General features: G+C 39.3%; 1 protein-coding gene across 1 annotated transcript; it reads left to right on the forward strand.

The window, feature by feature from the left end:
* Positions 1–303: 303 nt before the first annotated feature.
* Positions 304–12,337, forward strand: LOC127808975 (uncharacterized methyltransferase At1g78140, chloroplastic). The gene is made up of 8 exons (XM_052347742.1): positions 304–652; positions 1,139–1,242; positions 1,430–1,570; positions 7,045–7,129; positions 7,727–7,917; positions 8,056–8,167; positions 11,330–11,437; positions 11,804–12,337. Exons 1-8 carry the CDS (start codon positions 461–463, stop codon positions 11,942–11,944), a joined length of 1,074 nt encoding a protein of 357 aa, XP_052203702.1. The 5' UTR covers positions 304–460; the 3' UTR covers positions 11,945–12,337.
* Positions 12,338–12,978: the final 641 nt, after the last annotated feature.

Genomic DNA, 12,978 nt, shown 5'->3' on the forward strand with positions numbered 1-12,978 from the left:
GCACACAACATGGGTTTATAGTATTGAATCAGTGCCCTCCAGATGTTTTCGTGTATTATAATTTATAAATATAGTAATTTTGTAAATAATTTAAAATTTAATTATATTTTTATAAAATAATCATATATTTTGATTAGTTTGCTACCAATCGAAACAGAAGTACCATAACACATTTTATTTTTGTATATTTGAATTAAATTAATATTTCTGTTGCAAACAAACGGGGACAGCTCCAGGCTCCAGTTTTCAAATGCAAGCTTAACCAAACAAGCCATAAGATTTGTCTATATATTTCAACAAAATTCTGGAACACAAGTTGGATTTCGTCATTTCTTCATTCGTTGCGTTGCCCCAACCTGAAAAATCCTCTGCAATTCTCTGAGAAACAGAGACGACGACGACGACGACGCCATCACGCCGTCTCTGAGCGCCGGGATCAAGGGAGTGGTAAGCAATAAGAATGGCGGCGCTCGCCTCGAGCAGCTTATCGGCAGTGGCGCTGTTAAGTCCGACCAAAATGGGCAATATCTCAAGACGCCTTTTCTACAATCCCGGTTTGACCTCATCGTCAGCGTCCACCCGTTTCTTCAAGCGAGGTTTGGCGGCAAAAATTCGCGCCTGTTCCTCAACCGCCTTCGTTGAAACTGCGCCGGTATATATTTCTGAATTTGATTTTTTATGTGTATTCTACGAATTTAGCCTTTTCTTGAAGTTTATTGGGACGCTAGCTACTTTTTATTTTTCCTGGACAGCAGATTTCGAGAGGGGCTGTTGGAGTTCAATTTCTATGGGACAAACATTATTTTAACCAATTATCCACTTATAGTTCAGGTGGAAATTAGGTCTGATAATCTGCTAACGTTCTTTTGGTTATTATGAATCTTATATCTTGAACTATATGGGAAACTAAAGTGCTAATTATGAAGCTTTTACCATATACGGCACTATGAAATTAATGTTGTTATAGTTTGATCTTGTCAATACTTCTGTGCTGCAGTTCCATGAAAGCTTCTTCTAGCTAATTTTTAAGTTTGTCCTGAATAGCTTTATTTTTGCCTTTTGGTGGTATATATTCAATTTTACTGGAGTATAAACTAGTATGATTCTGTATTTCTCCTGCATGTATTTTGCTGTGCAGGATTTGATCTCCAACGTGAAAGAGGTCAGGACCTGCAAGAACATTTTAGCGTGCCCAATTTGTTACGAACAATTTGTTTGGGATGGTGACTCTGTTTTATCTGTGTAAGTTATCATCCTGGCCATTTAGAAAGTTTTCTTGGGCGTATTTTTTTTCTTCTGCATCATCCTTCATCTATACAAGGCGTTGATGTTTATTTCTTTTTTTTTGTTAGTTTAGATTATTGCTTGCAAAGTTGAACACTAATGTTCTTTATTTCTTTTTATATTCGTTTTGGATCAATTGCTACAGAGATTCTGCACCTGGGACTACTTTGCAATGCAGCACCTGTAAGAAGGCTTACCTTGGAAATCTGACACACATCGACCTGACAGTAGCTAGTGGGGCGAAGGACTATGGCGAAGCTATGCCAGCATCCACAGAGTTTTTCAGGTATTGGTGTATTTTTCTTTACAATTTTGCAGCCTATATGAATTTGTAGACATGGGTTAGTTGGTCCGAGCATTACGGAGGTTGAAATGGTATTTTTTTATATTTCTTTTTACCTTTCTGCATACCTTGAATATTTTGTGATTCCTAGGTCATTCAAGAATAATACTACCCTTACAATGATGCACTCTGATGTCTTTCATCTTCTGTCACACCCCTCCTTTGTCTTGTTTTTCCTTCTACTCACTTTCTGCAATTTTTTAAATTGTAGACCTTGGCACTTTTGCAAGCTAATTGTATGAAATGAAAAGGCTTGCTTTCACTGAAACCTTATGATATGGCAAGATAAGTATAACCTTGAATGCCATGGTCCATGGAACACTACAATTAAATTAACTATGCTTTAGTTTGTTTGAGTTCTGGGTGACGGGGAGTAGTTGGCTTTCAGGTTTTGATTCTTGTTCATGTAACTTCTCCTTAACTATCATTTGTGTGGCTTCTCTTTGAAAGTTCTGCAAAGTGTAATTGCCCACTGTTCTACAAATTGTTATTATTGAGCTCCCTCATAGTTGTTAAAGGCGTGCCTAGGCGCTCGCCTAGGCGCAAGGCGCCTTAAGGCACTAGTTCAACGCCTTGCCTGGGCAGAGGTGAGACGATTTCAGTGAGACGCGTGCCTTGCATGGTGAGGCGCCAAGGCGAGAGGCGCGCCTCATGAAACCTAGGTTTTAATTAAAATCTAGACAGCTCAATTCCTCCCCTCTTCTTAGTTCCAACATGTATACATTACAACATATTTACACATATTTACATTTCTTACTTTAATACATAAATGTAAATAAGAAAGTACCACTCATTTGGATTCAATAAAAATATCTAAAAAATCAAAATTTTTAAGAATAAGAAAATATAATTTTGATTTTAGTTCAAACTCAGGATTTAGCGATTTTACCACCCCCAAAATACATATCTACTATTTCTTGAAAAATTCATTAAAAATCATTTTAACAACAATGAATATTAGCTATCAAAATACCAGGAGATAGTTTTTCAAAATGAAAACATTTTCTTATATGTCTCCTTATACTGCGCTAATCTTCCAGACTTAGAAAAATAGCATTTTTCAAAATGAAAACATTTTCTTGATTGAAATGGATGATGAAGATATTGACCTTGATGTTGATGATGTCCTTGATGATGATTGATTAAAACTTCTTCATTGATTGTGGACTTGTAGTGTTTATATGTTTGTTTAGAACTTTGCATGATGATTGGTACTTGTTTGAGTTTGAGACTTTAAGTTTGAACTTTGATGATATTTCTAGTTTAGAATTTGTATGATGAATGAATCAACTTTGATGATGTTAGTTTAGAATTTGAAGATAATGAATCATTAATGATATGCATGTGTTATTATTGATAATTTGATAGTTTTTTTTATGATTTTACAAGATTTTGAGTTTTTTTTCTAAAATGTGCGCCTTGCCTCGTGAGCCTCACGCCTCAGGCTCCAAGATCCTTTGCGCCTTGCGCCTTTCAGAACTATAAGCTCCCTAAACTAAACTGCCTTCACTAGCACATACAAATCTAGTTGTCAGTAAATCAATGGCTTAGGTTGCTAAAAAGCATGCACTATGCTTTAGAATGTGGCTGTCAGCAGCACCAAGCTGGAATATTGTTGAGTTTCAGCATTGAGATCAGACCATCCATGGGTGTTTATGGTGTCATATAGACTGAATAGTAGTGTTTTTAATTTTTTTTTTTATTTAAGCGTGTAAAGTGTGCTTGGATCTCTTAACTCCTTACTTTCACTGAAGTTCCGTGATAGGAATCCTGATAGAAATCCAAACAACAATCAAATATCAATTACCATCAATACTTTTCAGCAAGAAAACAAGAACAAACCAGGGCATTCGAGAGGCCCTTACTCTCCCAATTCTTCTATCAAAAAAACGCTACCCTCTCCCTCTTCTTCTCAGCTCTTTATACCGCTCCCTGCCCTTCTCTAACCGAATTCCCTTACACATGCAGATTATTCCCCCAGCCTATGGATTACAAAACTACCCCCCATGCGCACATGCTGGTTGTAACAACCTGCATGTGCTAATTCCCTATTCTCCCCTTCATGCTTGCTGGTCTTTGGTAGGTTCGGTACATCGGTGGCCTATCATTACTCCCCTCCCGCACTTTCACCTTGTCCTCAAGGTGAAAAGTAGGAAATTGTTGCTGAATCGTAGGGCTCCCAGGTGGTCTAGGACCCACTTGGGCTTGGAGTATGTGAATCTTGTCTTCAATTCGTTGGGCGGTCTCCATGATTTGCAATAGACCCGATGGCCGTAACACCCTAACTTCTGTCCTGATTTTTGGCTTTAACCGGTTAACAAATGTGCCCTCCAGTATGGCCACTGAAACTTCTCCCACCTGGGCCGCCACTTCCCGATCAACCTTAAGGAACTGCTTGGCAAGCTTATTCAGATCCAAATACTCTTGAGTATCACCTCGGCTCCTCACAAGAAATGGGTGGTCGCAGCATTGGCGAAGACGCAATAGTAGTTCCAGAATAGAAGCATAGTTATGGAGAACTCGTCCTTGGTTAACAAATTGGTCAAATTTCACCTTGGATCTTTTAAACAAGGCCTCGTAGAAATCTTTTTCAGCCTCTGTGAGTTCACAATAAATCACCTTAATGTCTGCTGGCGGAAGAACTATAATTGGCCTGCCATCTCGGTCTATGCTAAACTTCGTTCTTCTTAACATAATTGGCCTCAAAATTGACTGCACCAACTTAAGTCCTCTCTCATCACCCTCCTCGAAAGGCCTTTGGACAAGTTTATTCCATCATGCCCACTTCCCCCATGGTTCCACTCTCAAAAAACGAAGGAGACTGTAAATGTCCTCCAGATTGTTCTCATCAAAAGTGGTAGGAGATGGCTAGACCCTTGATGGCGCCTCAATCATTGGTACGATGCCCTCCTTGGACGTTACTAGATCCACCGTCCTTGACATCAGATTCCTGATCTTTTTTCCTCGGCTGCTTCAATGCCTTGGCCGCTTCCAGTCTCGTCTTGAACTGGACGAAGCTGTAGCCCTTGGTCTTGCCCATGACCCGGTCGAAGATGACGTTGCAGTCCTTAGTCTCGACGCATGACTCGAAGGCAGAGACTAAGGTTTCTCGCGTCGTGTCCCACGCGAGGCCGTAGACGACGAACTTGCGACGAGATATGTTGCAATCCGCGGCATCGTGGAGGCGAGTGAAGAGGAAAGCGTCGGGCACGGCGACGCCGACAAGGAAGTTAATCCGCTGGTACCTGGTGTAGGGCTCGAGAAGTTTCTGGATCTTCTCGGGCTTGGTCTCACCAGAGGAGGAATCACCGTCGGCGTCCGAATCGGACTGAATTGGCATCGCGGTGTCTTTGGTTGGGACTGGAGCTTGGTATTTCTGAAGCTTCTTCTTCTTCCTGCGTTTCTTCTTAACGCTTTTGCTGTCACCAGCTTTTTCTTCTTCGCCTTCCCCTTCTTCGCCATTGCTTGAGCAGAGATGCGATGGTGGCGCCCTATGGCTTTGTCTTTCAGGTTTGCTTTCTTACTCACACGAATCTCTCTTCGTCTCCTTCGCTCCCACTGGGCCCATGGAAGTGCAGCACCCTCCAAACACAGTGTTGTTGTGTCCGTCTTCTCGTCAGCCAACACCGCAACTCCCAACTCCTCACCCATCGCCTTAGCGAAGGCCGGAGGCCAGTGTGATGAGGCGGGGCTGGGCATCACCCATTTTTGTGCCATCATCGGAGGTGGCAAGATCACTACCCGCTGGTGATTCGAAATTGGGGACGAAGGGGCCTGAACTTTGTTTGGGCCGGGTCCAAAAATGCTTCCACGAATCACCAGATTCATCTCCTCAATTGGTTGGGTTAGGTCCATCATCTACTCCAGCCCAATCAACCTCGACACCCTCATCTTGGCTCGGATGACCGGCTCCATTCCATTGATAAAGTGGCCCTCCAGCAACACCTTTGGCATGCTTGTGAGTGGTGCGGTCAGAGTCTCGAAGCCAAGGCGGTAGTCCTTGACGGACCCCCATTGTCGAAGCGCAAGGAACCTCTCTTCTACCGTGCCTTCCTGCGCGGTCCTGAACCTATCCCTTAACATCGCCTTGAGCTTCTTCCAGCTCCTCACCCGTCATCGTCTTTGCTCCCACTGGAACCACGACAGAGCCGCTCCTTCAAAGCATGAGGCCGCCAACTCCAACTTCTCCGCATCGGACAGCTGGTTCACTAGGAAGTAGCGCTCAGCCCTAAAGACCCAGCCATCTGGATCATCTCCCTCGAAGATGGGTATTTCCAGGTGTCTCCCATGGTACTGTTGCCTTCTGACACCATCGACCCAGCCGCCCCCTTCGCCACTTCTCCCTCCAACTACCGGCGTTCCCTCCCTTGACACGGGCGAACCTGCAGGTTGGTCTTCCTCATCACGCTCCCCCTTTCTCTCTCTCTCTTGCTCCTCTCGTCTCTCCTCGTTCTTCCTCTTGCTCTTGCTTGCCCGCTCCTGTTCTTCCCATCTCGCTTGCATCCTCGCGAACAACTCTAGCAGGTTCGCTAGGTGTCTCTCCATCTTTTGAAACGCACTCCTCATGGCATCATCTCCCAGTGGAATGCCTTCCACCCTCATCTCCAAATCACCGACTGGATCAATCAAGTTTACCATTAGGATCGAAACGCTCTGATACCAAATTGATAGGAACTCCGATAGAAATCCAAACAACAATCAAATATCAATAACTATCAATACTTTTCAGCAAGAAAACAAGAACAAACCAGGGCATTCGAGAGGCCCTTACTCTCCCAATTCTTCTATCAAAAAAACGCTACCCTCTCCCTCTTCTTCTCAGCTCTTTATACCGCTCCCTGCCCCTCTCTAACCGAATTCCCTTACACATGCAGATTATTCCCTCAGCCTATGGATTACAAAACTAACCCCCATGCACACATGCTGGTTGTAACAACCTACATGTGCTAATTCCCTATTCTCCCCTTCGTGCTTGCTGGTCTTTGGTAGGTCCGGTACACCGGTGGCCTATCATTCCGCTTCCACGTTCCCATAAAGAAGCTCATATCTATTTAATTTTGTTTCTAAAGATATTGTCTTTTGTGTGAAAATGCTACTTTCTACTGCTGAACATGATAAACTGATTTAACTTATCAAAATAAGAAAATATGATCAACTGATTCTGTGGCCATGAAACATGCCCCAATTTTTCATATGCTAGGAGTGAGGCTGACATACCAAGATACATAATTTGATTGCAACTGAACGTGCGCCAATATATCAGGCATTACTTATGTTTTTGTTAATTCATCCCCAATAAATTGTAATTGTTTTTGCTTCTAAGTACTCTGATGTGCATGACATTTGTAATTCAATATCACTTGCTAGCTTTGATTTGCTTCTTTAGCATGAAGAACATTGACAGTTTGTTGCCACAGGGTTCCTCTAGTATCATTCCTCTATGAGCGAGGGTGGCGACAAAGTTTTTCAGTATGGGGTGGTTTTCCAGGCCCGGAGAAGGAGGTAAACTTTTGTTTTACATAATTTTTTTCAAGTGTTTTATCTAATTTTTCTTATTCAAAAAGACAGAACATGGTACAGCAAGCTTGTCCAATAATTTGGCTTGCATCAACATGTCATCACAATTAGAACATTATAGTTTTTCTTCTATGCATTGAAAAATTACTGTATAACAAGCTTGTATAATCATTTGGATGGGAGCCAGTTGGCGTCACAATTAGAACATTGCCACAAAGTTCTACGAACACAATCAGGTGGTGCTAACACCTCCCTTTGAAAGTAATTAAAGATAACGTTCTTTACAGTGTTCGAAGGGAATTCAATCCTCTATAACCACCATTGTATTTTAGTCTGCACAATGACGGGAGTAGATCATGAAAACATAATCTGCTACTCAACTTGTTTTAACAGATATGTGATATATACTGATACTGTTTGATTCTCATAATTAGCCAAATTCTGCATTAACAAGTGTTAATCAACACACACACACACTAGCTGGAATTTGAATTGGTTTAAAATACTATATATTGCTGATTATATCCTATTTTTGTATTTTACGATAATTGAGATGCTAACCATGAATGATGTTAATTGCAGTTTGAATTAATTAAAGATTACCTTAAGCCAGTCTTAGGTGGCAACATTATTGATGCAAGTTGTGCAAGTGGGATGTTCACAAGACTCTTTGCCAAGAGCGGACTGTTTTCTCTTGTTGTTGGTTTGGACTTTTCTGAGAGCATGCTGCAGCAGTGCTACGAATTCATCAAGCAGGAGGACATTCCCAGAGAGTACAGCATTAATTCTTAGTTAATATATCTCTATTAAGATGAACTAGAATTTACTGCTTCTTTGGAGTGATATCCAAAGGAATAGCTTGCAGGTTATGATTTCTATTATCATTCTGATGTGACATGTTTTGCTTGTAGGAACTTAATTTTGGTCAGGGCTGACATCTCTAGGCTTCCATTTGCTTCGGGTTCTGTAGATGCCGTGCATGCTGGTGCTGCTTTGCACTGTTGGCCTTCTCCTTCAGCAGCTGTAAGCATTTATCAGTTTAATCTTCCAGTTGCTTAGGGGGCATGTATTACTACTCAATACAGTAGAATCCTAACTAAGAATTATGGTCACAAAACACGCTCATATGTCTATTTTCAAAAAAGAAAAAGAAAAAGAAAAAACAGATATGGCAGTGAACATTGACAAATAAACATATAATATATATATATATATAAATATGAATATAATAACTATATTTTCATTATTCTATGTACTATATAGCAAGTACTATATCAACATACAGGAACTTTTTTGCAGATCCTATATTTCAGTAAATAAATGTGAACAGAATGCTATGATCTCTGTTCTTGAAACCCATGTGTAAACAAGTTGAACTTTTACAATTTGAAATTCCTGAAATTAAAACATATAAAAGAAGGACTAATAGATATAAATGTTTATTGTTTTATTTTTCTACTGACTTCCAATTGCTTTTTTTTTTAGTAGTTGTAGTGCAGTTTTACTTCATTTAAGTGGTGGATACCGTGTCCTTACTATGCAGAGGCATATCTTTGTAGTGTTGGATAAGTGTAATGATAACAGTAACAATTAAATATGAGGCCTTAATCACACTAGGTGGGGTTGGCTAAAGGAATTCTATTTGCCAATCATCTCTTTTTATGGTTATATTTTTTTATAAGACCTTTATAACTTATATCTTACCTATGAGTTCCTCACCAAGTTCTTATTTCCTCTTACCTTTTTTTGCTAAAGACTTTTTTCATTCCATCCACTCTCCTCAAACTAGCCTCTATCTGCCTTCTGCTCATGTGTTGGATATTTACTAGAAAAATTGAAATAATAGGGCAAGCTTAAATGATTGTCTGATACTTGTTAGGAAGTGTTCAAAGTTTGTTATTGTTCTACATGATATCCAACACAACACTGAGCTGTGTTTGTACTTCTTTGAAGTATTGTCTCACTTATATACTACATATTTAATGGCATTTGAGGTTCATTCCGGTAAGATTTGAAAGGCACGGTAATTTGCTGCCTAAAAGGCTCTAATCATTGGGAAATCATGTCTCTAATTCATGCATTGTGAGGCATATGATTCATGTCTTGATGTTCACTTTAACTGCTTTCTCTTCTTGTTTATTTTGTTTCATTTTTTTTTTTTGAGTGGTCAGGGGTGGGTAACCTTTGATTTTCCCATCTTACGTTATTCATTTGCCACAAATCTCCATGCACTTGGCCATTCACATCTGTTATAATCTTTATTTTTCACTGTAATTGAAAAGGTATTGCAATGGGCATAATCTTCATTCTAAACTCTAGTTTATATAAGATGATGATTAAAAAAAAAAAAAATTCTAATTTATAAGCCAAGACAAAAGTCAATGATATGGAAATAGTATTAATCCTAGTAAGACTTTAGACAAGCAATAGATCAGATTTACAGCTGTAAAAATCAAAGTCCTTAGGTCCTAAATTTGAGTTGCTAGTGAGACTACACACTACTGTTGGGCAGTATAACTCTGTACTGCTTACTATTGGATCATGAAAATACAGCAAATAGAGTACACAATGGTCAGTATAACTCTGTACTGCTTACTATTGGATCGTGAAAATACAGGAACTAGAGAACACAATGGTTTAATGTGGTTCGGCCTCAAATGCTTATTGTCCATGACCATGATCTCACCACAAGATGATAATCCACTAAGTGAGTAGTTTTGCACAGATAAACAATGAACCTCCCATGAGTAGTTTTGTATGGATAAACTACTAACCATCCCATACACAGGTGCCCTCACTCAGTACCTTGTCCTAATATGGTACCACTGGCAAACATCCTAGCACACACACTTGGCGCTCACATCATGTCACATCTTTGACCTCTCTTTGGCATGCACTCTTGGCACTTTGGGAACACTTACGACAAAGGGTGGGGTTGCCTATTTATAGGCATATCCCAAGAGTGAATGCCTATGGATTTGATGAGCACCCTAAAAACAACTGCAACAAACAACTAGATGTATTAAGTGCATTCTTATTTAGCAGTATGTACTTAGAAACAGCTACATCACCTTATTCTTAGTTCTTCACTGGACAACACTTGCTGATCAATCGTAATGATATCAATCTTGCCAAATCTTTGAAGTCTGATGCAATAGATACATTTCATATTTCTCTCATATTAGCCCCACCATTCGAGGAAGCTTGCAAGTTAAGTTTAAGAATATTCATCAACATCTTGGAATTTATGGTCTCCTTTGCTTTCTTTGTCAGTTTTTCTAGGACCTCCATACTCAAGGTTTCTAAACTTTGATCTTATATGATTAACAATGTCTAGTCTACCAAAGACAGGCTAAACACGAGTGAACCATGTTATGAATTTTGCCAGAACATTCAACAGATTCCAGTTGATCTTAATGGTTACAAAAAGTCCACCAGATTAGTTTCATTCATCAATGATCCATTTTGCATTGTAGATCTGCCATCTAAGTCTAATCCATCACCAGGTTTATCTGCTCTTTTGATGACCCAAGTACTGCTGGACTAGACTTGAGGATGAAGCTATAGAGACTTAAATTTACCAAGGGTTCCTGTAAACTCACACTGAGATGGAAGACTGAACCTCTTTGAAATCAACAATGAAAATAATCTGTAAAAATTAAAATTTTTAAATTTACTCTCAAAAGAAGTGACAAACTTGGTCAGTTTCGTCACATCATGCTAGGATATTGTACTTCTGTAATGTATTCCAATTTCTAGCAGCACAAGAGAAGCAAGGGAGTTAAAACTTGCTAAGACCTTTGACAAGCCTATTTCATTACAGAGCAAGTACTGTTTCTATATATCAAATATCAAAAAGTCTAATTAGGGAGATAGTATCTAACTGATCAATTTTGGCTTAGAGGGGGGCTCATTTAGAAAAAGGAGTAACTTAACAACACTTTCAACAGTGGGTATGTCTTCAAGATCCTCCTTTGAATTTCTTCCTGGCACTTGACCTCTTTAACCTTGTTTTTAACTTCCCTTATGCTGGTTAAATTTGTAAATTTCAAGTGGAAACTTCTGGGATCTACTGGTGCTGTAACTGCCGTTGTTCCTACATATTTAGTACTATTTCTGTTATGGTTCTAATGTTATAGGACATCAATTTAACACCCTTCTAAATTATTTCATTTTTTTATACAGGTGGCCGAGATAAGTCGTGTTTTACGGCCTGGAGGTGTTTTTGTTGCTACAACCTATATAGTGGACGGTCCTTATTCACTGTTACCATTTTTGAGGCCCTTGCGTAAGGTAGGCTTCTTTAGTGAACTTTTATGACGAGATGGAAGGGATAACAATAAACAAAAAGGGGAAAAGAAACAACTGAACTCTTGGGATTAAAATCACATTGTTTTCTTTCCCCAGAGTCCCTTTCTCAAGCCCCAACAAATACACTATGTGCCCATGTGCCTGCCCTGACTGCTCTGTGCTAGAGATTGGCCGAACACTTGCCGGAACATCAATTCTTTCTCTTTTTCAGAAAGAATAGAATTTCCGGCTTCATCTTGCTTAGTATTTAATGAACGTTAGTTACATATCGTATACGTATATCTTCTACTGGATCCGCCTTTGCTCCTAATATGCCTATAATGACGGGTAACTTGTTTCTTATTGTAGAACATTGGGCAAGTCTCAGGCAGCCACATATTCCTAGCTGAACATGAACTTGAAGATCTCTGCAATGCATGTGGTCTTGTGGGTTTTACCTGCACAAGGAACCGGCGTTTTGTGATGATTTCCGCTACAAAGCCCAACTAACAATTTGGTACATATCTCTTTGTATTCCATGTATTTCTCAAAACTATTTTAGTTGAAAAGCACATCACATTCTGTTGCCGTGAATGTGTATGAGCTCCGAAGGTGTTATATAGCCTAGGCCATGTCAAAATTGTATATGATTCATGCTGCCAAATCTCTAGAAATAGAACGTCTCTTGTGCATTTAGAGTAGCATCTTTACTCAAATGGCTATACATTGCAAATTTAAGTGGTGTCTTAGTAAAATTATTAGTCCAAAGGTGGTAAGTAAACCTAGATGGGCTTTGCACATAGGTGTAAAGTGCTAACTACTTTTGCCCCCACCTTCTTAATGAATCTTACTTGAGGTGAGTTTTGTTGGCAACAATAAATTTGTTCATTTGTGATTGGGAAATCATGAGTTCAAGTTGTGTATAATTTTTTTTTTTAATTATGTAAGAATAGTAAGTTAGGTACAAAAATGACCATTTTTATATTCTTATAAAATAGGAAGTTTGGTACATTAAAAATGCACTTAATGATAAAACTAAGTTGGTGGATTCGGACTCTCAGGAGCATGGTAGGAGCTTTTGGACTCTTAGTTGACAATTTGATCCAGAATATTGTATGGAATTGTCTCTCCATTCTCTAGTTTTCCCAATCTCCTCAGGAGTGGGTTTTTGTTCACATTTGGCATCTTCTTTCGAAATGCATTCGGTAGAGTTCTTTAGGTGTTAGGGGTTTGGCTTCAGTGTTATGGAGGCCTTGATTATGTGCCTCATTGTGAGTTTTTCTTTGTTTGCTTGTGTTGAGTTTGAGATATGTCCCAACGTTATTTATGTACAGTCTTTTTTTCTATTTTATATATTTTTAGTTTAAAAAAAACTCCTTTGATGAGAGATATCCCCTTTAGTTATGGTAATGTTGTGTTTATTTATTTTTGCTTAACTATAAGAAAAAATACAGTTTATTAGGTAAATAGTGTTTTGTCTTCTGACTCAATGAGGTTTGCATATTGAAGGTAATCGCACTTTGCCCTTAAATTCATTGACCATA

Source organism: Diospyros lotus, chromosome 8 (assembly GCF_014633365.1).
Source record: "Diospyros lotus cultivar Yz01 chromosome 8, ASM1463336v1, whole genome shotgun sequence".
In the NCBI taxonomy this organism is placed as follows: domain Eukaryota; kingdom Viridiplantae; phylum Streptophyta; class Magnoliopsida; order Ericales; family Ebenaceae; genus Diospyros; species Diospyros lotus.